Genomic DNA, 25,052 nt, shown 5'->3' on the forward strand with positions numbered 1-25,052 from the left:
AAGCACGATTTTTTTGCTAACAGCTGAAAACTTTATACCAAATACATGGAGGTTATTTTTATAAACCATACAATGTTAATTATTTCTGTTTAATAATTTTATTATAATTATAATAAAATTATTACACTGAGATAAAAATTATGGATTAGCAATATGCAAATGGTAGTAGTGTCGTGTACAAAATGTACATACGGATAGTACACTAGCAGGACTTTTGTGTTTTCAATTATGAATTGGCAGGTTTGTTTTTTTGCAATTATGACCGCGAGATGAGATTTGGCAGGCTTTGAGCGTGGAATGGCAGTTGGAGCTAGACTCGTAGGACATTCCATTTCGAAAATTGTGTGTGAATTCCACAATTCTATATCTACATTGTCAAGCCGAGAATACCTAATTTCAGTCATAACCTCCCACCGTGGTGGCATGCCGCATAACCTTACAACGTAGTGCACTTGATGGCCGAGACCGTCGACGTATGCGCAGAAATGCCAGTGTTGACAGACAACATTGCGTGAAATAGTCGCAAGCATCAATGTGGAGCCGCGATGGTTCAGGGGATAAGGCGTTCGCCTTCCAATGATGTGAACCGGATTCGAATCCCAGCGATGGCTGGTCGATGCGAATTCGGCTTGCACCGACCACATTACTGAGGTGAAATATCCTGAGTGGTAGACGAATCATGGGTTAGAGTCGCCTTGCCATCAGGCTAACCTAGGGAGGTTCGCGTTGTCTTCCTCTTCATGTAACGGAAATGCGGGTTAGTTCCACCAGGAAGTCTTCCACGTAGGCAAATTTCTCCCAATACTCGATACAGGAGTTTTTTTTTCTGGATTGGGTTCACAATTACAAGGTTACGTAAATGAACATTAGTAGTCGTAAACCCAAAAATGGAGTCGGCTGTTCAACTCAACAACGGTTATAATATAAAATAGAAACATCAATGTCCGACCTGAAATAGGCGTGCCCGTTAGAACAGTGCGGCGAGTTTTGGCTTTAATGGAAAATGGCAGCAGAAGACCGACTCGAGTACCTTCACTAACAGCAAGACTTCACGTCCAAAACTTTACCCGGGCTTGGGACAATATCGGTTAGATCCTAGACGTCTGGAAAACTGTAGCTGTGTTAAATGAGTCATGATTTCGACCTGAAATAGGCATGCCCGTTACAACAGTACGGCGTATTTTGGCTTTAATGGGAAATGGCAGCAGAAGACCGACTCGAGTATCTTCACTAACAGCAAGACTTCACGTCCAAAACTTTACCCGGGCTTGTGACAATATTGGTTAGATCCTAGACGTCTGGAAAACTGCAGCTGTGTCAAATGAGTCATGACTTCCGCTGATATGGAGAGTTCGAGTGTGGCACAAACCTTACGAAGTCATGTTGTTAACTAGACACGCTGGAATCTGGTGGTGATTCCATAATGGTGTGGGCAGTTTTTTCATAGTATGGACTGGGCCCTACGGTTCGATTACACCGATCACTGATTGGAAATGGTTATATTGAGCTACTTGAAAACAACTTGCAGCCATTCATGCAACCAAACGACGATGAAATTCTTATGGATGACAATGCGCCATGTCACCGAGCTTTAATTGCTCGCGACTGGTTTGAAAAATATTCTGGCCGATTGTAACGAATGATTTGGCCACCTAGATCGCCTGACATGATTCTCATCGAACATTTAAGGGATAAAATCGAGACGTCAGTTCGTGCACAAAATCCTGCACCCGCAACACTTTCGCAGTTTTGAACATCTATTAAGGCCGCATGGCTAAATGTTCTTGCCAAAGACTTTTAACTACTTGTTGAGTCCATACCACGTCGAGTTGCTGCACTTTGTAGAGCTAGAGAAGGTCATGTACGATGTTAAGAAGTATACAATGACTTTTGCCACTTCAATGTATAATAGTACAATAATATAATTATAAAGGAAATAATATTTTCTTTTAAATTTTAATTCTCATTAAATATGCACCGGTTACAATATGCAAAGATTTGGTGCTAATTTGGCGGAATTTGCGCGAGCTTTCGAATTTTTACAATAAAAAGTTTTTTAATTGCTGGGGGAAACTGAAAATAGGTGAAAAGTGATATAAAACATCTTCAACATATTACAGCAATAAAACTGATTTAAACATTCTTTAATCCCGTCTTCCTCTATAGTGACTATACAGATTTTTTTAAAGTGTTTAGTTCCTTGCTGAACTAATTAGATTCGGCCTCGAATGCGATGATTTTCTTAATTTTTGAAGAAACTTCTAATAGTATATCTTTGGTGTGGTGATTGTAGAATACCCAGTATATGCCAGTGCATGAATTATGTTTTTAGCCTATCATTCTGCGAATAATTGGCTTTCATTTTTTGGTGATTGTGGTTCTTTCTGCTAATTTTAAGGTGGGAGGACAACTGCGAATTGAAAGAAAAAGTTGCCTTCTCGCTATTATATCGAGATGTCACTTAATTGCCTATGCATCACGAAAATTATCTTCTTTCATATTGAATTTAAAAACCAATTAAATTTTTTTGATGTGAAAGGGATCATTCTTTACTACTCAAGTAACTTAAATTGTTTTGTTTTTTTAAGTTCAAAATTTTTTTACGCTTCAATCTTACTCGCTTTTCAAACAATAAATAATCACTGTACAACAAATTTGAATTTGTCTTCTGTCCTTTAGATGAAACTCGTGTTTCTGTTCAAAAAAAAAAATAAAAATTGCTTTATTCTTATACCAAAGCCAAACTTGCCGAAAAATTTAAGCAGGCTTCCAGTAAATTCCCGCACATTTATCACTTAATTGTGTATCTATAGCCTCGCAACTTCGGGATGGTAGATAAAGCTTTTGTCGCCAAGTTTGCGACATTCCCACTGTCAATGAGACCGCCTCTCTTTTACCTAAAAGCTGTTTATATAAGCAGCATTTTCACCAAATGAGGTTGTTGCACTGCCGAAGAAATATGAGAACCGCGATTCGTGAAAATTACATGTTGTTGCTGTAGTTCATTTACATCGCACTAGAGCAACACAGTGGGCTATTGGCGACGGTCTGGGAAACATCCCTGCGGATGATCCGAAGACATGCCATCACAATTTTGATCCTCGGCAGATGGGATGGCACCCCCGCTTCGGTAGTCCGACGACCTGCACGTGAAGTCGAGCACTTTACGGTAGAAGAGTTTAACGAGGACCAGTACTGCACACCCTCGATCCCTATGCAGACTGATCCAAGTGGTCACACTGACCGCAGCCAGTGATGCTTGACTTCGGTGATCTGGCGGGAACCGTGTCTTAACGATCAGTCCATTGCAGGACTGAAAATTACATATTGTCCCGCGATAAAATTCACCTATTAGATACTCGTATTCTCGCGAAGGCGATTAGAGGTGCGGTAATTACATTAGGTGAGAATGCTCCCACGTCAAGCTAAAATATGGATAATCGGAATTTTGGTACTTGGTAAACAAAAAATCATTACTGTCTGTCTAAATTATACAAAATACGCTCGTCACTGCAAATGGGAATGTCCAGCTCCTAAAAACTTTACTTCGGTGCCTTGGGGTATTCTGGAGGTTATACAACCAATGAATTATATAGGGCAATCCACAAATCAATAAGAGAAGGAGGTGGTGATCTCTTTTAAACAACAGGCATGTTAAACACCGTTCATGTCTGGGGATTTAGAAGGCCAATGGAGGTGACTAAAGTCAAAAAGTGTGCTTGGAACTACTCAGTAACAACTCTGGACGTGTGGGGTGGCTCATTCTCCTGCTGAAGATATTCATCGAAATGCACAAGGAACGTAAATGGGTGCAGATTATTAGATGTATTAGAGGTCTCATAGTACGTCAACAGCAGCCGTCCCATACTATTGTTAAATTGTACGGCCTATAGATTCTTCAGGTTGTCCCCAACCCTTACAAGTGTATCCACTCCATTATAATTGGAAACAAGACTCGTAAGACCAGGCAACATGTTTCCAGCCATCATCAGTTTAATGGCAAGCTCAGGTGAGACGCACAGCTTTGTATTTTCCAGTAAACAACAGTTTACGAAAAAGTATTGGGCTCCGAAAGTCTATATCAACGATACTTCCATGAATAGTTCGTACGTTGACACTTGGTAAATCTCAGCACTGAAATCTGTAGTCATTTGAAGAAAAGTTGCGAGTCGAATAACCCGCGCCAGTAGCTTTTGGTAATGTTTTTTTCTCAATTACTTTTTTTTTGCCACTAAGATGTCAAAAATTTGATACTTTACCCGATTCTGGATACACTCGTGAAATAATCGTCTGCAATAATGCAACTTTTACCACAACCACGGACATGCTGTCTTATCTCTCGAATCATATATTTTTTTTAAAATTATTATCTAGAAAAATATTTTCATTAAATTCTGATCTCACTGACAGAATAAAATCTAGTCAATTTTTATCTAATAACCGGCATTGAATAGTTCAGCCATTTTTGGATTTATTGCTACCAATGTATAGATCCATAACTTTGCAATTTCGGTTCCAACCCAGATTCTGGATCAAGCAATATTTTCATTAAATTCTGATCTCACTGACAGAATAAAATCTAGTCAATTTTTATCTAATAACCGGCATTGAATAGTAGAGCCATTTTTGGATTTATTGCTACCAATGCATAGATCCATAACTTTGTAATTTCGGTTCCAACCCAGATTCTGGATCAAGCATTGGGACTTAGGACAAACTAACCTTCACGATAAGCTTTTGGAGCCTTTACGATAATTCGATTTTCATGATAATCTTTTTGTAAGCCGCTTTTAAATTACAGAACGAGAAAAGCCACGAAAACTGCCGATGGTAAGTCCAACGTGAAAGGTATTCTAACCGGTGAACAAGTTACAAGCTTTTTGTTACATTTTTGGCATAGGGTGTTCAAAAATCATTCTTTTTTGTTCTTAATTGTAATTTATTATCGGTCTCTCTAACCTCTGAAAGCTTTAAACTTTATTGATAAGCATAAGAAATCGAAGATCTAAACGCCTTTAAAATAATCCTCTAAGTTACTGAGAAATATAAAAATTTCTGGGAAAACATGGGTGTGCTTAAACTTTTGACATGGACTGTATGTATAAAAATAAAATAATAACAAACAAAAACAGGGAAAATATTATTTTTTTCAAAACACACCTTGTTTATTTTCAAAAATATTTACAAAATTCTAACAATAAAAATGCATCTAAAAGTGTAAATATCTAATAAATAATTTTTTATGTAAAAAAAATCCATGTGTATATAAAAAAAGACAATGTAGAATGAAAAGAATATATCTATCGAGGTTTACTCACACACAAAAACATGCATAGGAACATACATTCAAAGAATAAATCATGATTAGAGAATTTTGGTGGGTATACATAAAAACATTTTTTAAATTGCAAATTTATACAAATATATATCAAACATTGTTATATTATAACAAAAAAAAATTGATACTAAATTTTAATTTTTGAATTCAGTAAAGCACCGTTAAAATAAAGATATACCGAATATATATATTTTAAATAATCATTCATAAAGTTACACTTTGAAATTTCCGTGTAATAAAAAGCACTGAACTAAAAATTAGCTAACATTGAAACATCGTCATAATAAAAATCTCCTTTTTGGAAGAAATTAAAAAAAAAAAATTTACCTTATGAGATCCTTATTAAAGGGAGTGAGAGAAAGATAAAGTGAGAAGAAATAGGGAGATTCAGAATTTACTTTTTGAAAATTCTAAAATTATTCTCATGACGTTTTTCTGTAAATTTCTTAAATATAATATTAGTGATCATAAATGCAATTTAATTTCATATCGAATACTTTATAATATTTTCAACATTTAAAGTGACTTTTGATTCGAAAGTTTTCTCCAAGTCTTAAAAGAATATCTTTTGTTATGACTACCTAAAAGATAAAATCAATTTACACTTTAAACTATTCTTATAGTGTTTCATCCTAATATTATATGTAATAAAGTTATTTGTAAAATTGAATAAGCCTTTTTAATATTTGTAGATATATAAGTTGAGACTTTAAAGGTTTATACCATATATATCACACATTAATTAATCATAACTTAAAAATCTTAACTTCTGTTTTCATCATTCCAGAAAAATACTTATCTTGTAAAACTTCCCAAAAGATAGTCAATTTCCAGCTTACAAAAAATGTAAGATAACTAAATTAGATTTATACCTTTTAGAACATGTTTTGAAAATTACGTGTCTTGATTTCCATGTTTGTTTTATTATGTGATAAGTTGTATCGTAATAAAACTTTAAAATCACATATAAACTAAATTCTTACTTTTTGATGAAATAAATTCTCTGTAAGATTTTTTATTCGTGTTTGCTAACAATAAAAAATTACAAGAGAAGGGTAATATGGTAAAAACATTTAAATGAAGGCTTATGTACAAACTATATAAAAACAATCTATAATCAAGATTGCAGAATAAATAAACAAAAATATATCATACATATAAATGAGATCAAAGCAGGGTAATTTAAAATGAGAAATGTATAACTGGTGCTTTACGGCATATAATTCAATGACCAAAATTTATGCAAATTAACACTTTCATTAAAAAATTATTACATTTATGCAATATCTAAAATACCTTTAATATTTTGAGTTGAGAGAATGATGATGCAAAAATTTATAATGTAATATTAACCTCGATACACCATTTTGTACTTTTATTAAAAGAAAAAAAATATTTGTAATTTTTTTCATGGTTATTATTAAAGTTATAGAGATAATTTGCAACAGTTCAGATTGTAAATGATGTTCTAACTCTATCTTTAATTTCAAATTAAATATTCATTATTCATTGTTTTACCAAAAAGAAGAATGTAATAAAAACTTGCACCCCAATAATCTATGCACAAGCAATCTAATTTCACTGAAGAGAATAAATACTTATGAGGAATGGATAAACTTGTTTTCCTTTGTCAATATTGTTCGCATTGTCAACATCAATACTGAATACTTTGCAAATAATTCAATATATAAATGTATGTATATAAAGTTATATCTCTCCTTTTAAATTTACCATATTCAGTTAGAGTTAGTGAGAAATAAATGTTTATCTCTAAAGCCCCTTAACAAGGGTAAGTGATTTTTAAAGTAATTCACATGTTTTGATTAAAAAATTAAACAAAAATAAATATCAATTAATTTCTTTGTTTCTAAAATTAAACTTAAAATATAATTTATAAATTGAATAAAGCATATTAAATAGTTATTAAACTTATTAGAAAAGAAAATTAGAGACAGCATTCAATTGCTCAACTGGGCTCTAGCAACAACTCTGGGAAAAAACGGACAGCGTGACTGTTGTTACATCATGAATGCACATCAGCTGTAAGTTTTTGTTAGTTTAAAAGTAAATGAACTGAAAATTTAATAGGGCATATTTTACCCTCGGTATAGGCCTAGCGACCCATTTGTACCCTTGCAAAGATTTTCGAACATGCTCTTTAGTTTAAACTTAGCTTTGTAATAAAAATTTTTGAGATGCATACTTTCCTTCGAAGTGGGAAATCATTATGGTAACTAGGAAGATAAAATTAAACGTATAATGATGTTGATTGATATGAAACCATGAAGAAAGATATTCCGTTAAACTATGGATTTCTTAAATATTCTTTCGGCGATATTAAGAGAAAATGATGCATGTCAACCTCCCTATGAAAAGACGTTTGTACATAATTTAAAAAAAGAAACTAAACCACACTTTGGATAAATTAAAGAATTTTACTCAAACAGCTCAAAAAGCTTGCCTTAAGCCTCTAAACGATAAGCCCCAGGATAATTTTCTGGCTCTCCCATTGAATAGCATGGAGAAACCGGTTTTTAGATGCAGGAAAGCTGGCAGCTCAAAATTCGGAAATAGCCAGAAATAACGCTCAGTGGGTAAAAATATGAAAATCTGCTGAATAAATTGATAAAATCTAAATATCTTAATTGCTTAGAACCATATAAAGCAAAAAGAATAGAGGAAAAAATTATAAACGCTATGCTCTATTTATCACTTAAAAGCAGAAAACAGTCCTGAGCAAAGAAAAACACTTTTTTTCGAGTTCATAAAACAGGACTTTAAGGAAAATATTTCATTAGTTGAATGTAATGTTAAATGATAATCAAAAGCTGTTATGTAATGCAAACTCAAACATTAACCTAGTTACGTACTAAAAAAAAAACAAACAATTAAGAGTAAAAACCAAGTATACCACATAAAGGAGAAATCAAACAAAATACAAAATAGGCGAAATCACTGAAATATACCTCATGTAAATTGGGTCCATATATACCAATAGAGATTAAACTCCTCTTATCTTAGTCTCTTATTCATTTGATTTTTTAAAATCAAAGGAATAAGATACTGTACCTGATTAATTTTTTAACGTACTATACCTCTTTTTCAATTTTGTTAACAAAAAAAAAAAAAAAAACATTTTGATTGCGGTAGCTAAAATTAACCAGGAAAAGCAATTTTTTAAACTTGATTATCAAAAGAATGCACAGATTACAGAGGTTTATTTAGGTATGCAAGTTCCCAATATTTTTAATCAGTTAGTAGAAATTTTAATTTTTTCAACACACTATACGTGAAAACATAATTAAATTTGCAGCAATGAGACTGCAGTTGTTTAAACCATTCTATTCATAGTAAAGTTTCAATAATTAGCTAAATCAGTTGTTTCAAAACATTATTTTTTTAAGTTAACTTTTTGCACTAAATTTTTTCTTAGATAACCCCTAGACTGCATGATACTTATTAGGGAAAATCTGCAATTAGCTATGGAAAAGATTTCACTTATGGTTATTCCATAAATGTATCCTTTAAGAAAAAATATTCTGGACATAACATTCAGATTTTGTTTATCCTTAATCCATACAAAAGACTTAAAAAATTTAAAGATTAAGACTCTTATGAATTTAATTCTAACACAACAAAGAAAACTCAATAAAGATAATAATGTACACCTACTGGTAATTTAGCTTCTACAATGCCACAGTCACAATTTCACACACGTTAAAGCTACAAGCTCTAAAATTTGCACCCATAATAATATACAATGTCAATGTGTCAGGTTAAAAGATATTTGTTCTATGGTAAATTTATTACTTTAGTAAATTTTTCTCAATAGAAAAAAAAATCAATTTAATAAAATATAAATAAAATTAGCTATATCACAGCAAACATTGTGATTTTTCTAAATAAATATGTGAATGCACTTAAATATATACCTATAGTTACTTAAAACTAAAAATATTTGTTATTTTTATAAATTACATAAAACTCATTAAAATCTTTCATTTTTCAATAAATTTGATTTTAGACTTAAATGGAAAAAGACTATAATCAGGTGTAGTCCAAGAGCATCCTCTTTAAATTGATTGTAATACATAATACAAGGTTTTACATTCAAATGTATATTTTTTTACAAGCGATTACTGATTGTGTAAACATTACAAACATACAATACACTCACTAATTTGCTAGCTAGCATCACAACTCTAATCTAAATGTTAGTGAAAAGTTATAAAAGGTACATAATTGTACATAACATGTTTCAAAAGAGAAATTTACACAAGTGTATTTCAATTAAGTTTTAAAATAATGCACCAAAGGGCAAGATATATGATTGTGATATGTAAATTGCAAAATAGACACAATATTGAACATCATTTTTATGCTGTAGGAAAATACTGGAAAACATATATTTAAAAAAATGTTTTAGAAAATGGGAAACCAGCTTTAAAGAAAGCTTCCAGGTATCTTTAATTTTATTTTGCTTAATAATTCAGCAAATTGGTGTAAAAAGATTCCCAAATAGAGATAAGAATATATAAAATATTTATTCTTATAAAAAATGCAGTGTAAAAATTATTTATAAAAACAGTATTGAAATACATTGCACAAAAATTGTGCTTAAAAAAACGTGTATCTATTTATTAAAGTATTATTAGTATTTTGTTTACATTATAAGCATTTTTATTTTATAAAATAAGTTATGGAAACATTAATATGCGTCCATTATTGCTTTTCATTTCAAAATTTATTTATTTATTATCTAGATTTATATTGAAAATAGTTAATGTTAAAATTATTTTAGGTAAAAACTAAATGCAATTGAAATTAAAGCAAATTTTCCATCTAAAACATAGGTATCAATATTTTATAGCATTTTTTTCAAGCATTTATAACTAATGTTTGTATAAATGCACAATACAGTGAAAAATTAGCTAATATTCAAAACGATAGTTTAAAATTTATTATAAATTTAAGAACACGTTATTGAAAATGTTTAACAATAGTGCTATGTAATGGCATATTGATGCAATAGGTGCAACAGATTGTTGATTTAGAAGTGACTTTTAAAGAATAATTATATCAATATGTACAGTGGTATATAGCACAAATAAAAATAAACTTACAAAAAAATAAAAACTTGAAAATTTATACAGGTTCAGAAAATATTTATGAAATTGCAATACAATATTTATAATTGATACAATAGGTTATCAAGTATGGTTTTGATATCAACAAACAATATGTAGGAAACAATTAATTTTTAGAGTAGCATTAATATCCAATTGCAGCATTTAAAACATTTAAATACAAATAAAACATGATTTACTGAGGTAAACTTCAAAAGTGAAATAAAATTTAATTTTTATTTTTAACAAGGTCTTTAAAAATGTAAGGGTAAAATACTTATATTAAGGGTGATAATTTCAGAACAACCTGTATATATGTTATGGCCAGTTCCTGAAAAGGTGTTAACATATTTAATGACATACAGAAATACTTTTTAATTCTCTGAGCTTCAATTTTAATAAACAATAACTTTGACAGCTTTCCTGTGCAACAAACTGATTTGTTTCCATATTATTCAATGGGAAGTAAAGGTATACAAATATTCCAAAAAAGTATACAAATATTCCAAAATGCTTTAAGGGTTAATAAGCATTGTAATTTAAATGTGATATATGTTATAAATTAAATAGAATAAATTATTTTATAAAATAATGTAGTAAAAAAATGAAACTTCATACTTGATAACATATTTTACATACAATGAATCTTTATACATTTAAATCACCTATTCATTAAAACTTAAAACCGTTTCAATTTACAAGAGATGAACTTTTTAGTTTCATGTTTGTCTCATTTTGTTAAACATTTTTTACAATTCTTACATCACATATTTGTATCTTGAAACATGAAAAATGTTTTACCAATTAAATGCCCAACATTAGAGTTGAGTACCTTTTTATTATCATGAACCAGGTTTTAATACATTAATAACTTTCACTAGCAGTTCATATTTGAATATTATGGCATAAAATTAAGTGATTTTAAGAATTTTTAAAAAGGGAGCTTCTGACAATATGGACAAAGCATTCCATTATTTAAAAACTCTGCTTTAAAAAAAATTATATAAGAGTAACTTAACATTTTTTTTCCTCTTTAGGACCATGAGACACCTATTGCAGTGAATAATTTTTGGAAAAAAAAAATTTTTACCATAATTTTATACCACAATAAAAACAATAATAGTTAAATGTAATATAAATATATTATTTTGGAAACTTAGATGAAATTAATAATCTAAATAAATTTATCAGTCAAAATACAAATAATTCTTCAAAATTTAAATAAAACACAATAATATAAAACTTCGACTTAATTTTTCATATATTACAGAAAAGAAATTTAAATAACTTTAAATATTTTATTTAAATTGTATAAAGAAGACGAACTTAAATTTACTGCAAGTCAGTACAATGCCGTTCACGTACAACAAAATTGGAAGTATGTCAATAATTTAATTGTAAACAATTCTCACATATAGCAAATAAATTGTGGTTTCCAATGTCACATATAGTTTAAAAAAATTAAAATATAAAAATCCCCTTAAACTATATTACATTTCTCAACACATTCTCCTGCACTGAATTAAAAACACTGAAATATATTTATTCGTTATATTCAGTGAAATAAAACAAAACTAAATTTTAAAAATCAAGCAATTCATATTTTAAAAAATTAAATAATTTTATTATTTAATGTTTATTAATTTAAAGTCAATTATTTAAAAAAATAAATACATTATATTTAAAAAAATAATGTGGCAGTACAAAGTGTAAATGCTTTACAAGCTTGGTTAGTTTGATCATAAAAAAAGGAAAATTCAGTCCTAATTTATATAATTTTTTTAATTATTGTTGTATAATTCGGAATTTAATTTTTATTAATTATTTCCATAACTAATACACAAAAAAATAAAAATAAATGTAATACAGTTGTTATAATTTTATAATAAAATTGCAACCAAAAGAGAAAAAAAATTCTAGTAATTACACAGCAAGTGTAACTGAGTATGATTGAATAAGTAAAGGACATTTAACCATTTAGATGTTGGTATACTTGAATTTTTAATATTTATTTCATACATTATGAAATATTTGTTTTATGTTTTTATGGAATATTTAAGCTTAAAACTCCAAAAAAAAACAAATTTTTTTTTGATATGACATAAAAATAAAAAAATTTATTTTTTAAAAAAATAATCTGTTTTATAAGAATAATTAAGCAAAGAATTGTGAGTTTTAAATAACTAAAAAAAAGTTTAAGAGAAAGTAAAGATTTTTTTACATGAAAATGTTGTAAGAATAAGGAAAGTTTATAAAAGTTGATAAAAAAAAAAAACTAATGTTTCTTTTGGTTGAAAAAATTCAATATTTTAATTATGTTATATATATAAACACTAAACTGCATTTTCAATAAAAAAATATACCTGAAGCTTAGAAGGTAATTAATAATACTAACAACTAAGATAATTGTACTTTTTAGAATAAAAGTTTAAAAAGTATAATTTTAAATTTCTGACAAACCAAAGCTAAGCATATCTGATGTAAATCACTGCATACTATAGTTACTATAGCAAATAATATTTAAAAAATATATTAAAAGGGGAGGATGTTCAGAACAAATAAAATTAGAATATTACATTATAAATCAAGACAACAAAAACTAATAAAGAAAAAAACTTTTAACAACACACGAACATTTAAGTAGAGCACAATAGCACAGCCTATTACAAAACAATATGACAAGCATTTGCTTGCATTTGACCAGAATTGTAAATAGCCAACTACATGTGGCATATGAAAACCACGAAAAATCGTCATGAAAACTTAGGTGAAGAGCGATCATTACAAGTTACTCTCCGAAGCCTTTTACCACGCTTAATTTGGTCCATCAATGACTCCCTTGTAATTTGAGGAGCTAAGCGTCGAAAACTAGAATTCCAAGAATGGATAATCTTATCATTCTTTAACCAGGGAGCTATATGAGGCTTATCATCATCCTGAGACTCCAAGCCAGAAAGTTTCTGATGCTCTGCCAATCTTGCATTCAATGCTGCAACAAATGATTTTTTCAATATTATTTCATTGTCCGATATATGTCCATTGCTGTTTTTCTCTTCAGTCGAGCGAACCCACTCTCTTGAGCAACGTGTCAAGTCGCCCTGTGACAGACAATCCTTCAAACGCGGTTTAGTATTAGATTGTTTATGGATGTTCTGGGACAACATAGGTTTGGCATTAAATGTATGAGCAGATTTTTCCTTCTTTGTGATTTGAGAATAAAGATTTTCACTGGCAGTCGTGGTGTCATGTTTTGAGAAAATATTTCTCCGATCTTCATTCTTTGAAGTATTTCTAGGTGGCACAATAGGTGCAGCATCCTGTTGGGGCTTCTTCAAGAGTGGTTTTGGTTGCTGCGTTAAAGCAGAATTAAGGTCCTGTATTAGACGTGCTCTGCTGTCTGATACATCAGTAACTATACTGCTGTCAGAACTTAATGAAGAATCCCTACTGGGAGTTGAACAAACACTATTTCTTTCAGGGCTGGGATTAATTTCAACATGTCTCAAAGAACCATACTTTTCTATGGGAGAAGATAGGGTTGAGTGGCTCTTCTTAAGCTCCCTGAGACTGGGGGAGTAACGAACTTCACCTGCTCCAGAGCTTAATGATTGGGAGCTATCATTCTTTTTCAAAGAACCTTCAAATACTGTACCGTGACAAGAAGTAGAAGTTATGGAAGATGAACGTCGCACTGGAGTAGGAGGCTTGAAACCTGCAGCTGAACCTACCCTTTGTAAAGTATTAGCTTTACGTGGTGGTATAAATGCAGGTGACATACCTATATATGAAAAAATAATAATAATAAATATAAATGTATCAAAAAATCATTTAAAGTAAAAAAAGCTATACAAAGACCAAATGGTTCAGACTGAGCTATGATGACTCAGGGGATAGAGCATTCGTCTTCCAATGAGGTGAACCGGGTTTGAATCCCAAGGACGGCTGGGTGATGCGAATTTCGCTGACATAAAATATCCTCAGTGGTAGACGAATCATGGGTTAGAGTACACCTAGCCGCTAGGCTAACCGTGGGAGGTTTTTGTGGTTTTCCTCACCATATAACACAAATGCGGGTTATTTCCATCAAAAAGTCCCCCACAAAGGCAAATTTCTCCCAATACTTAATCCAGAAGTTCCCTTGTCTTCTAGATTGTGTTCAAAATTACATATCAAAATTACAATTTCATGAGCCATTACAGGAATGCTTTGCTTTTTTTAAGATATGGAATAATAACAATAGAATAAAAGGGTAATAAGTAAAGTAAAGCATTGCACCCGCAACAGCATGCTGGTCAAAGGGGTTATGGAAGAGATGCCAATTGCTCCGGACACGCAAAAATAATTTAAAAAATGGTAAATAACTACAAACTAAAATCTGCAAATATTCTCATAATTTTGCTAACTTTTTAAAAGGTTTAACATGACATAACTGTAATTAAGTGGTGAATATATAAGCCTACGAATTATATAGAAATAGTGGTGGATAACAATCAAATAAACTGAATTTATTAAACAAAGAATCACAATTAATAAACTATCATACGAAAATATTTATTCATTGTCCGGAGCAAGTCGGCATCTCTGTTATGGAGGTTCAGCTGCACTATTACAAGATCAACTGCAGGACGATGGCAATGTAGTCAGCATTGTGCACTAACTGTCTTTACTTTCAAGACAAGCTGTTACTTATAGAACTGAAACTAGGTAGTTCTTTGAGCTGGTGTAGAATTCTGATATTACACAATGATGGCACAGAGCCTTAACCACTATTCTGCGACAATTCCCTAATAGAGATGATATGGCAAAAACAAGATACACACCTCTTATTAGGCAACTACAATGGTTTCTAAGAAGATACATCAGGGTGGCCACTCTCCAAATACAACCAAACTTCAAGAGATTTCCAGAGGAAAATTTTAGAAATGTACCAAATTTAAACGGTTTAAATAAGTAGAATTTTAAATTTTTTTATAAATTTATGAAAAAGAACTTATGTACATCACATTCGGCAAAAAAGTTTTTTCTTGATAAACATTTACTATTATTTCATATTTTAAAACTTTAATGTCTATTTTATCACTCTGTAAAACTAAATAAATAAAAATTATCATTAATTATTAAAGCTTAAGATAAACATTAATTTATTTTCAAGAATAAAATATTTAGCATTCTTATGACTTACTAAGTCTAACTTTAATACCAAAAGAAAAGAAAAGAAAGAAAGAAATCTTTGTTTAATAGAAAGTCAAAATAATTCATTAGATTTATTCAACAGAACTGCAACAATTAGAATAGCAATGATAACCAAGAATTGCATGATTATACAACTAGATAAGTTTTTATAAGTTAACTAACAGTTAATAATTGTAGTGCTTAAGAATAAATTGAATCACAATAGCCGTAAATTTATATGTGCTCATAGGTATAAATTTCCTTGAGGTTTTCCAGTGGTATTTTCAGAATACCAGAATTTCCCCCAATTTGAAAGAAAGTGGCCACCCTGCTCATGTGTGCAACCGATTGCCAAAGAAAGAGAAATACATCTACAGGAGTAATTGTGAGCCCAACTAAAAAATCCTGAAAATTTCTCTACTAAAATAATGAATTAATTACGCATTTCAAAAAATTAACGCCAAAATTAAAATATCAAGGATTAAATTTATAAAAATTTAATCCTTGATATTTTCAAAACATGAAATTCCAAATAAATTATATCAACATAATTTAAATAAATAATTATGCATAAGTTTACTTAAATTTCTAATCACATTTATTATTCTACCAGAAAACATATTTAAAAATGAAAGAGATACCAAGAATAAATTCTAGTTCTAATATTTCTAAATAAACTTAAAATTTTTGTATGCAGAAATGTGATCAATAATTTCATGAAATTTCTGGACTAAGGATTTCCGGAAACTTCCAGATCGTGTTTATCGAAAAATCCCGAAATTCCGATTTTTTCCGGAGCACTATCATCTCTGCATCTAGAATTATGAAAGAAAAGGGTGCACTGAAACGAGCCTTAATAGAAACTCAGGAGCTAAAATAAATTTAATTGTCTTATTTTTAATATTTTTAAAGAATGCTTGATAATAAAATTAGTATAAGATGATAAAAAAACACACATTTATGAGACTTTTTATCTATAAAAGAAGATATTAAATTTTTTGGGGCTACGAATCAGTATTAGAAAAATAGGCACAATACAAATTGTGCTGCTTTTTTTTCCTTCAAAATAACCAATGAAAAAGTGTATATGAACAAATTTAAAAGTAAATAATGTTAAGTCTAATACATATTTCACACTTACGTTTGCTAAGTCATAATACCTAAATTATGCTTAATAAGGGTACCTTAATAATGGAAATAATAAGCAATAAAATGAAAAAAAAACAAAAAATAATTTTTGGTTTTATTATTAACTAACCTGCAATTGACATAGGCCTCCTTTGCATTCCATTAAGAGCAAAAAACTCTTCATTGCATGAAACTGGCAAAGAATTCATTTGCCACTCTAAAATTTGGTCTTCATAAATACTACCTTCATGGAAAAAGTGACAAAATAATAAAACATGCTAATAAAATGTCCATGCAAAATAAAAATAAAAACTATAAAAAGAAAAATGATGAAACAAATAAATGCAGTGATGCTAAAAATAAGAAATAAAATGCATTAAAAATTAAGAAAAGAAGATAAATAAAAATAATCGACAAAATAAAAATAAGAATAATAAACAAAATAAAAATAAAGATACTCTTCTTTTTGGAATCTGATACAAAACCATTTTATAGTTTACAACGACAAAACAGAGAGTTCCTAACATTTTTGTACCTAAAAGCTCATTCTAGAATACCAGTAGGACAACTGGCACCATACATTTTATGAGGTGAATTTAAAGTAGGAATATTTACTTTCACATATCATTTTGTTTAAAATTGAAATATTTTTATTATGACAGGCATGTGTGGCCAAAGTTGGGGGCCACTGAACTAAAAAAATCCAATTTCTATTTTTGTCATGCTTTGGTTGATTTATATGGAACCAAAAAATGTTGACACTAAGAATTTTTCTTTTTTCTTTCTTTTTTGGTTCGACTTAAGGCTGTTCTTTGAAGGCTCTATCATCATAAGAAACAAAATCTTTCAGTGAATGATATGCTACATTTATAGCTGTTGTAAGCTTTAGCCAGCTCTTTAGCCAATGCTCTTTATACTAATTACGAAAATTGTTCAAACTATCAACGTGATGTAAAACCCCAACTTTGCGAAAATAGACAGCGCATGTGTTCCTAGTTTTTAATGTTTGAAAAAAAACTCCAATGCTGTATTGATTGGGTTTATAAATATATACAAAACTTGAGAATTATTCATTGCTTTCAATGTTTTTAATCCTTGAGAAATCTAACCAAATTGGCAATCTTTTTAAAAGCTAAATCATTTTTTTATAAATATTTAAGCTATATATTTGAATGCTTTGAATTCCAGACAATTCTTTTAAGCAAGATAGTATAGATAAATTAAAGCATTGCTCCAAGTATAAGGTATGCTTCCCTCTTTTCAAAGAGGCGTGACAGTCCAAAATGGGCCATAATTTTCTTCAGAAAATTGATTTAATTCTAGACAACCCTATCATTGGCTATCAGTTATTTTCAATGTTTTTAAATTACCTTTGAGATGGTCCAACCACATAAGGTGAGGATGCTTTCTCTTTCAAGTACCAGTTGGCTTATGCATTGGCAACACATTTTTAATGGTTCTAATATCCTTAGCTTTAATTAGATGTACAGCTCATCTTAACCTTTGACTTAATATTCATTTTTCTTGTTTGTTAATAATCATATTTAAGCTATAATTTTATTGTTTTGAAATCCAGACAATAATTGTAAGCAAGATACTAGGCATTAAGTTAAAGTTTTGCTCCTATTAAAAAGTAATCTAATTGTGACATTTTTTATAGTTTCTTGCAAGACAGCTTAGAGAAAAAACCTTTAATTCTGAAAATTGTGACTTAATGTCCAGCTCTTGTTTTACTACTAAAATTCTAAGAGTTCCTTTACTTGAACATTTTGATAAAAATGACCAAGTAAAAGAAAGATGATATAAGAAGTAAACTGAAAGAGGAAAAGACAACTAAACCCCTGAACAGGTAATTATTTACCTGATGAAGTGTTTCAAGACGAGAAAATAAACCTGATACATTTAGTAGAATAGCTCTGTTAGAATAAAATGTATAGGAAAAAAAACATACCTCTAGAGCGAGGGAGTGTCTCACTATTGCCACCATTTAAACGGCTATGTCTGGGAACAGTAGGAGCTGTTTCATCTTCAGAAAAGCAAGACTTCTCAGCACGAGACCATTTTGATTGCATCAAAAGACCCTCATTCAGAACAGCAGCAAAGTTTTTACGTTGCTGTAATTATTTAAAAAATATTTTTAGGCTAGTGAAAATAATATAAATATATGCTGAAATGCAATTTATAGACATAACAGAAAATGTAAAAAAGAATGGAACAAAACTGCAAAATTAATGTTAAGTATCATTGAATATGGCCTATTTTAGAACCTATAAATTTATAAGCCTTCAAATTGTGGTATATGTTTATGTTATGCTTCATGTTAATGTTATTTATAATGTTTTATATTAATATATTATGTTTTATTGACGCTAAATCATGCTTTAATTTTAAGGCCATGAATTTATAGGCATTTATGGTCTATTTGAAGATAGCTTGAATAATGTCACATTTACTATCTTAGGTTCACTAACTAATAAAACATACATGGATGAAAAATAAAGTTCATAATCATCATTTTAAAAATTATGCTGATTAAAATTTATAACTAAATCAGAAGAAATTCTTATTTCAATAAGCTCTGAATATTTTCAATAAGCAGCTGCTTAAAATTAGACCTTGGAGATACTGTCTCCTATCTTATGATGGCAGTATTAGAAACAGAATACAGACCAATATTCAAAAATATAGTTGCATAAGTACAGCAAGAATATGAATAAAGTGTAGTTATGCACAAAGATTTAATTAAAAAATAAATAAGTTTATTATAGTAAATAGAAATGTGATGAGAATGTGCTAAATTTTATTTTTAACTTACATCATTTTTTGTCTCAGCTTTGCTCAGTCTTTTTTCTTCTCGTGATGAGTTTCTGCCAGTAGGATCTCCAGTGTTTGCATAAATAGGATGTGGCACAACTGAAAAAAACATTTTTTTTATTCAACCCAAAAAATAAAATGTTTTTACTAATTTAAGGTAAACAATATTGTACAACATAAAAATGTCACATATAAATGAAATGTTCACATTTTACCGCAACTATAAAAACATAACAATAATATAAACAAATTTAAAGCAGACCTTGATCTGCAGGGATCATATTGAAGTCTGGGAGGCTTTTATTTATTTCTGAATAATGTTTTTCATGCTTGGCTTTAACTGATGCAGACTTTTCAGGTACACATGGCCTTGCTTTATAGGTGTCATAACTCCTAATGTTATAAAGAAAAACACCATATAAGAGCAATATTCAAAAGTTTTTTATTACGTGAAAAGTGAAAGAAATATGAAGCTTTTGTGGATGTTTCTAAAAATAAAATAAAAAAACTATCCAGTACAAACAACCAACTGAAAATATACATTAAATTTGATAACTTTTTGTTATAAAATGATTTGTTTGATCTTTATATCTTTGTTTTATATACATATCAAGAACGAAGCTTGGATTTATAAGTCAATTTATCGAAGAGAAAAAATAGCTTACTTTAATATGCTGATGTATTGTAATTATGGTGTCAATTATTAAAGAAATAGAAATTGTTACTACCACAAGAGTATTCCAGTGTTCTTCTGTTCATTATATATCATAATATGCTTTTCTACATAAAAAATATTAGGTTATGAAAACTAAAATATAGCAAAAAAATATAAGCTGGATGGATTTTAAAAATTATATTTGTATATTTAATAAAGATAAAAAGCAATTGTGATTTAGACTTGAGAACAAAAATAAGTATGGTAATGTTTGAAAAATTTTGGGAACAATTTCTTTTTATTTTACCATAGAATTTTTTCATGTTTATTTTTCCTTTTATGGAGAATGTTAAGTAATGAAGCATATAATATGGATAAAAATCTTTATTATAAATATTAAAACATTATCCGTTATTTGTTTTAAGACATAATTAACATCTTGCATTAAACTGTAGAATACTGCAACAAAATCTGTAATAGTTATTTTAGAGATATTTTTGAAGAACATACATGCATAGAATGCCTTATTTTTAACATATTTTGAAAAATGGGAAAGTGTAAAATAGCATGACCGAAACAAATATTAGTTAATATATGCTTTAAGGTGGAACAAAGCAAATTATGATGAGATAACTTTTTTTCGACCATAAATTATATTGTTTTTCCATAAGCTAGTATTATAAAAGTATTAAGATTATAAAAGTAATAAGAGAAAACAAACATATTCAGTTAATTTTAAGTTTATACAAAACTACAACTCACAACAAATTTTAAAAATGCAACAATAAACATATTATTGTACAAAAAGACTTCTACAATAAATTTTTATTAAATTGTGTTTATAAAATGTGGCAGAGTTTAACTTCTCAGATGTCATACAACAGATAGGAAAATATAAGACATGTTTTCCTACGAGACCAAATTCATTTTCATTGACACAGTTTTACACTTTAACTTGATCAAAATATTAAAAACTATAAAAATAATTTACATAAATTTAATAAACAAAAAGTAACATATCATGTTCATAAATATATAATATATAAATAACTACTATAAACCTTTCTGGCAATGATGGTTTACTGTAAATTGGAGTTCCAGGTTGACTAGCACAATTACGATCTTTAAACTTATTCCCAAAAGATTTAAAAGTCCCAACAGTACCATAGTTGCTTCTAAAATCTGAATCCTGGTCCAAAGGTAAGAATGTGTGAACTGTTAAAGCAGGTCTTGAATGATTGGACTTCTCATAAGCTAAAAGATAAAATTAAAAGTAGTACTATAACTTAATTAATTTTAATAATCAAATCTAAAAATTTTCAAAAGAAATTATATTTTCACATTGGTTTCTATTGATATTCATACGTTTCTATTGATTAAAACTTTTTAAGTTCCCTGGCAGGTAAAAATATATTACCAGAAGAAATAGTATGTGGTCTATGGTACTTGGTTAAAGCACTATTTTGCTCTTTTTCTGGAGATTCAGAGTCATTCAAATTTGGCCATGTAGAAGTAACAGGAGGTACAGGAGATGATGGCGTGCTGAAAGTTACTGTTTCAGATTCATGAAATGTAGAAAGCTGTAAAAATTCAAACATAATTAACCAAAATATATAAGATTTCGATAAATAATTTGCAAGATGTAATTATAATTTGAAATAGTAATGGTAGATAGGGTACATCAAAAAGATAAATATTCCGCATAGAAAACCATCTGTAAGTTGCTAAGGGCCCTTTCCAATTATGGGCTGGCTGTCTGTAATCATTTGAGAAGCAACTTTAAGGAGATAAAAAAAAACATGTTAGAAGACCTAATATAATAATCAAAATTTGTATTTAAATTGGTCCAGAAATAACTGTTTTAGCTTTTAATTTTTTTTGGCAACCAATTTGACCAGCTTAATAAAAAATTAAACTAGTTGTGTTTTAACTGATGAGCAAGAAGAGGAAAAAAAGGAGGTTAACCACATGCAAGATGGTTAGATAATGCATAAAAGTTTCTGAGCAACATGACAGTTAATAAAAAAAGAATAAAGGCGTCTGATAGAGCAGAGCAAGATGGATAAAGCTGATTGAGACAGACAACTGCCGTGGCTGCCAGTCTGATGTAATTCCAGTAGAAGAAAATGAACTGATTGAATATAGAGTATATGTGATAAGAATTGAGAAAAATTATTTCAGTCTTATTTAACTCTATATAAAATTAATTTACTTTTTTTTGAAGATCATGGTGAATGAAGGATTCAAATCAAGCGATAGTATCTGTTTTTTGAAGATGAGGAAAGCTTCAAGTACATTTGGGAACTAACAGTCAATGAATAACATTATAAAACCTGTCTTTGGAAACAAATTAAAACACAAAGAAAGGAAATAGCATGAAGCAAACAATTTAAGTAAGTAAAAATTTATAGAAATCACCTATAAGAAAATTGCAAGTAAGAAATATAGGCAATGCATAATGTTCATTACAGTACTTTAACATATAGACTTTTAGGGCTTTTTTTGTTAATTAAAGGCTATAGTATATTAAACTGACAGGTATAGGTAACCTGCACAATAATATAAATATAAAGAATCCACAGGAAAGGAGAATAAATTATAAGTCAATAACATATTGTGAATGAAACATTTTCTCCAGTTCAAGTTATTAAAAAAAATCCTAGTCAGAAAAAAAGAGGGATCATTAGAAGAATATTTATATTTCACAACATAATAAATACAATTTGTAAAGTGTTATCAGTTGAATGTATGCATCAAAAGAAACATTTTTAATGTGGTAATGTAGAAAATAATTGGCCAAAAAAACTTATTTAAAGGCCTATGCTTCTATATACAATAAATAAGACATGGATGTATAGCTTTAACATATTTTTAAAAGATAAAAGTTAATGAGATATATATTCCTAAATAAAATGAAAATTATGCTTTTCGAAAAAATAAGAATGTGGTTTTTAAATGAAAAGTGTTTCAAATTAATAAAAATAAAAATAATAATTTTTGGCGAAATAATATTAAAAAAGTGACAAAACAATAACAAACCTGAGAAGAATGTTCGACAGGTACAGACGGGTTATTTACATACAATGTGTCTTGAGAAGTAAATCCAGAATCTTGAGATGCAACACTATTTAAATGCTTTCTCCCTAAGGTCTGTATCAAAATTAAAATATAAACATGCAAACTTAAAATTGTTTTAAAAAATAATCAATTTAAACTAAAAAGTTAGAGAAGAAAAATAATGATATTGAGAACAGGGCAAAAAATAAAGAAACAAAAAATAATAATTTTAACTTCTTTGAGAACTACGATTTCTATTCAGATAAAAAAAAATTAAAACAAAAATGTATTTATTAACTCAAAATTAAAATTAACAATGGTAAGTATAAACAAATATTGTCTTCTAATTTTAAAATAAAAATTAAAGAAAAAATTCTTTTGTTGTAAAATAAATTTTCATAAAACTGACTAGGGAGATAAAGAGGTTAATGTATAAACATAATATAAAATAAATAAATAAATAACTTATAACTTAAATAATAGAAGAAGATAATAACAAAACCAAAATGAGATACTACTTGATGAGTTCAATACTCGAAATGCTGAAAGTGAATACAATATGATGCTAGATTTCCAAATTTTAGGAAATCTAATATGTTAGGTTCAAAAATTTACTGTAAAATTGAAAATGAAATTTTTAAAAATAGTACTCAAGATTTGTAATATAAATTCCGGGATAAATTAAAAATCTAACCTCTTATTGAACATAGAAAAATATGTGTATAAAAACCACTAATTCTCTAAACAAAAAATCAATAAAATTAGAGTACCTGAACATGAGAATGAGAAAGTTTCCTTGATGAATGTGATTTTAAGCTCCCACTGGAAGAGCTATTAATACTGCTTATGCTACAAAAACTTGATTTTCGAGAACCCAAAGAACCAGGTGAACCAGGGGGAGTCTGAAAATTTTCAAAATATGAAAAACATTTGTTGGGAAAAAATGTATTAGCAATAATTAAAAAGCATTATTGAGACCATAGATCAATAAAGCAGTTGGTATTAACCCTTGTAGTCGATATAATAAAATTAGGGGTCAATCTGAGCTGAAGGATTAATGAATATTATAGAATTATAAATTTTTTAACGCAATTATTGGAAGTTGATTACAAAAAGTTTGGCATTTCCTGATTTAGATTATGCTTCTATTTAGATACCAGCAACTTTAATTTATATTTCAATGCTTCACAAAATAAGACAAAAATTTAATGTCGATATCCTAAAATATCGTATAACACAATAACAAGATTATAAAAAAATAATAACTTTTATATTTATCAAAACATCAATTACCACATGAAATGACCAGGTATTTTCAGATTTTTTAGCATCAAGAATCACTTGCTCACTAGATGAAGGTAATAAATGTGGATCTACAGTAATTTTTGAAAGAGTGTCTATGATTTCTTCTATGTGATTGGTTTCATTTAGCATGACCAACTCAGATTCCTATAAATAAAAAATTGCAAAAGAATATTAATACTTTTTTTGACTTGATACAGATGTAAAATATGCACTTTTTTTTATACTTTTTTAAAAGTGTCACAAAATTATACCAATACATTAAAAAAAAAAAAAACTTTTTTTCCTTTTTATATGAATGCATATAATAATAATAATAGTAAATAAGTAATAATAATTAGCAAGTAATGAAAATAATTTTAAGTAAGTAATAATAATTATAAATGCATGGAAGATAATTTTTTTAAAAATTAATTCACAATTTTAAAAATGAGATATTAAAATTTCAGTAAAGAGCAAA

The 25,052-nt window shown here is 28.9% G+C and overlaps 1 protein-coding gene across 1 annotated transcript in view; it reads right to left on the reverse strand.

Annotated features, from left to right (window-relative positions):
• Positions 1–12,794: 12,794 nt before the first annotated feature.
• Positions 12,795–25,052, reverse strand: part of LOC107447986 (serine-rich adhesin for platelets) — a 38,225-nt gene continuing 25,967 nt past the window's right edge. Inside the window, exons 8-17 of the mRNA XM_016063050.4 lie at positions 24,584–24,739; positions 24,061–24,192; positions 23,273–23,383; positions 21,651–21,813; positions 21,295–21,487; positions 19,841–19,971; positions 19,580–19,677; positions 18,716–18,878; positions 16,895–17,008; positions 12,795–14,242 (exon numbers count right to left, since the gene is read on the reverse strand). Of these exons, the coding sequence (XP_015918536.1) occupies positions 13,218–14,242; positions 16,895–17,008; positions 18,716–18,878; positions 19,580–19,677; positions 19,841–19,971; positions 21,295–21,487; positions 21,651–21,813; positions 23,273–23,383; positions 24,061–24,192; positions 24,584–24,739 (2,286 nt within the window). The 3' untranslated portion in view covers positions 12,795–13,217. The remainder of the gene's footprint in view (positions 14,243–16,894; positions 17,009–18,715; positions 18,879–19,579; positions 19,678–19,840; positions 19,972–21,294; positions 21,488–21,650; positions 21,814–23,272; positions 23,384–24,060; positions 24,193–24,583; positions 24,740–25,052) is intronic.

The sequence above is a fragment of the Parasteatoda tepidariorum genome, chromosome 1 (assembly GCF_043381705.1).
Source record: "Parasteatoda tepidariorum isolate YZ-2023 chromosome 1, CAS_Ptep_4.0, whole genome shotgun sequence".
NCBI lineage: Eukaryota > Metazoa > Arthropoda > Arachnida > Araneae > Theridiidae > Parasteatoda > Parasteatoda tepidariorum.